Below are 1,469 nucleotides of genomic sequence, written 5' to 3'. Positions count from 1 at the left end.
ATATATATATATATGTTTGTGTGTTTGTGTGTCATCACTCTGCAAACTTCTGAACTAATAGCTTCATTTGTTTCCATGACATTCTGCACAATTACATTTTGTTACCGCTTAGTCTTCTTTTTTTAAAAAAAAAAGGTTTTGGTGCCGTAGATATCTCATATCTTAGTAAGGAGGCGCCACACCAAAACAAAAGAAGACGAAGAAGAAAAAAAAAAGAGAGAAAAAGGGACAAGGTAAACGAAAGATTATAAAGATAAATAAACCGATACGTGCTTGCAGAATAGTGCAAGGTCGGACGGGAAAGTGGGAAGTTTTTTTTTTTTCTAAAAAAATTATTATTTGTGATCGCAGACTAAAGTGTTCACTCAAACCATTTCTTTGAGGGACTCGCTGCGAGAGTACTGAGATGTATTTTTTTTTCTTTCAGGTAATCGATAGGGAAAAGTTGGCGTATGCTTCAAACATTTCCATCATATTAGAGTTATTGTGTGCTGTGCTTATTTTTGTGTTGATTGGCGTGTTTCTTCGTGTTGCTCCTCTAAAATGGGCCCATTTCGTAGCGCCCCGCCGAGTCAACGTGTGCCGTGCCGAATTAAATATTATTAATCCAAAAGTTGAGGATGCACTCGAATCAACAGCGGTTGAGAGACCAAAGGAAAATATAACAAATGTGAAAAGGCACAAGGAGGAGGATTCCAGAGGAAATAAAATCTCTCCGATTGTGGAAAAAACAACCAATAGAGCGGAAAAAACCTCAAGAGTGGTGAGAGACATATCGCTTGAAGATACTCTCGATGAGTTTTTTAGGGAAGAGCAATTGCTGCATGATACATTACTAGATGTTGAAACGGATATGAACTTGCACAGGGTTGAAATTGAACCAACGATGAGGTTGTTATCGCCTCCGAAGGTTGTTAACCAACGTATTAAAGTTCCTGCAAGTCCCGAAAAGCGCCGGGAAAATGGGCGAGGGAAGGTGGTACCCGTAAGTAAGGTTCATGAGAAATCTCTAGATGAAGCTCTTGAATGTTTTTTTAATGATGAGGAACTGCTGGAAGGAACCCTTCAAGAGGTGTTTTGACTTTGAGGCGCCTGGTTTCGATATTTTCCCATCATTCTTTCCGAAATATATATATATATATATATTCATTCTCTCTCTATTTACAAACTTGGTCAAGCAGTTTGCGCGGTCGATTAGTTTTCACCATATTTTCAACTGTGCACTCCGTACCAACTTGTGAGACTGTCAGCGAATGGTTTACCGTCAGCAGCTGCTGATGAAAGGAATTCAATCATGTCTCCAGCTAATTTTTTTTTTGTGGAAGATGAGATTACTTTTCATAGTGCAAGCGGTTTTAGCACTTTTTTTTTTGGTTGCTGTTTTGCTTTCTTCTTCCCTTTGCAAATATTCTTCTCACTGTTTTTTTTTTGTGCGTTTCTTCCATATTATTGTTTGTGGCTTCTGCACC

At 38.5% G+C, this 1,469-nt stretch overlaps 1 protein-coding gene across 1 annotated transcript; it reads left to right on the top strand.

Annotated features, from left to right (window-relative positions):
- Positions 1-406: 406 nt before the first annotated feature.
- TEOVI_000024400 (uncharacterized protein) lies at positions 407-1,081 on the top strand (the record flags this gene model as incomplete). Its single annotated transcript, XM_067221290.1, has 1 exon — positions 407-1,081. The coding sequence occupies one exon, from the start codon at positions 407-409 to the stop codon at positions 1,079-1,081; it is 675 nt and encodes a 224-aa protein (XP_067077391.1).
- Between the last annotated feature and the right edge of the window lie 388 nt (positions 1,082-1,469).

Source organism: Trypanosoma equiperdum (genome assembly GCF_001457755.1).
Source record: "Trypanosoma equiperdum strain OVI genome assembly, contig: ctg_13, whole genome shotgun sequence".
Lineage (NCBI taxonomy): Eukaryota > Euglenozoa > Kinetoplastea > Trypanosomatida > Trypanosomatidae > Trypanosoma > Trypanosoma equiperdum.
The sequence above is the reverse complement of the archived record's forward strand: the minus strand, read 5'-3'. Positions and strand labels throughout refer to the sequence as shown.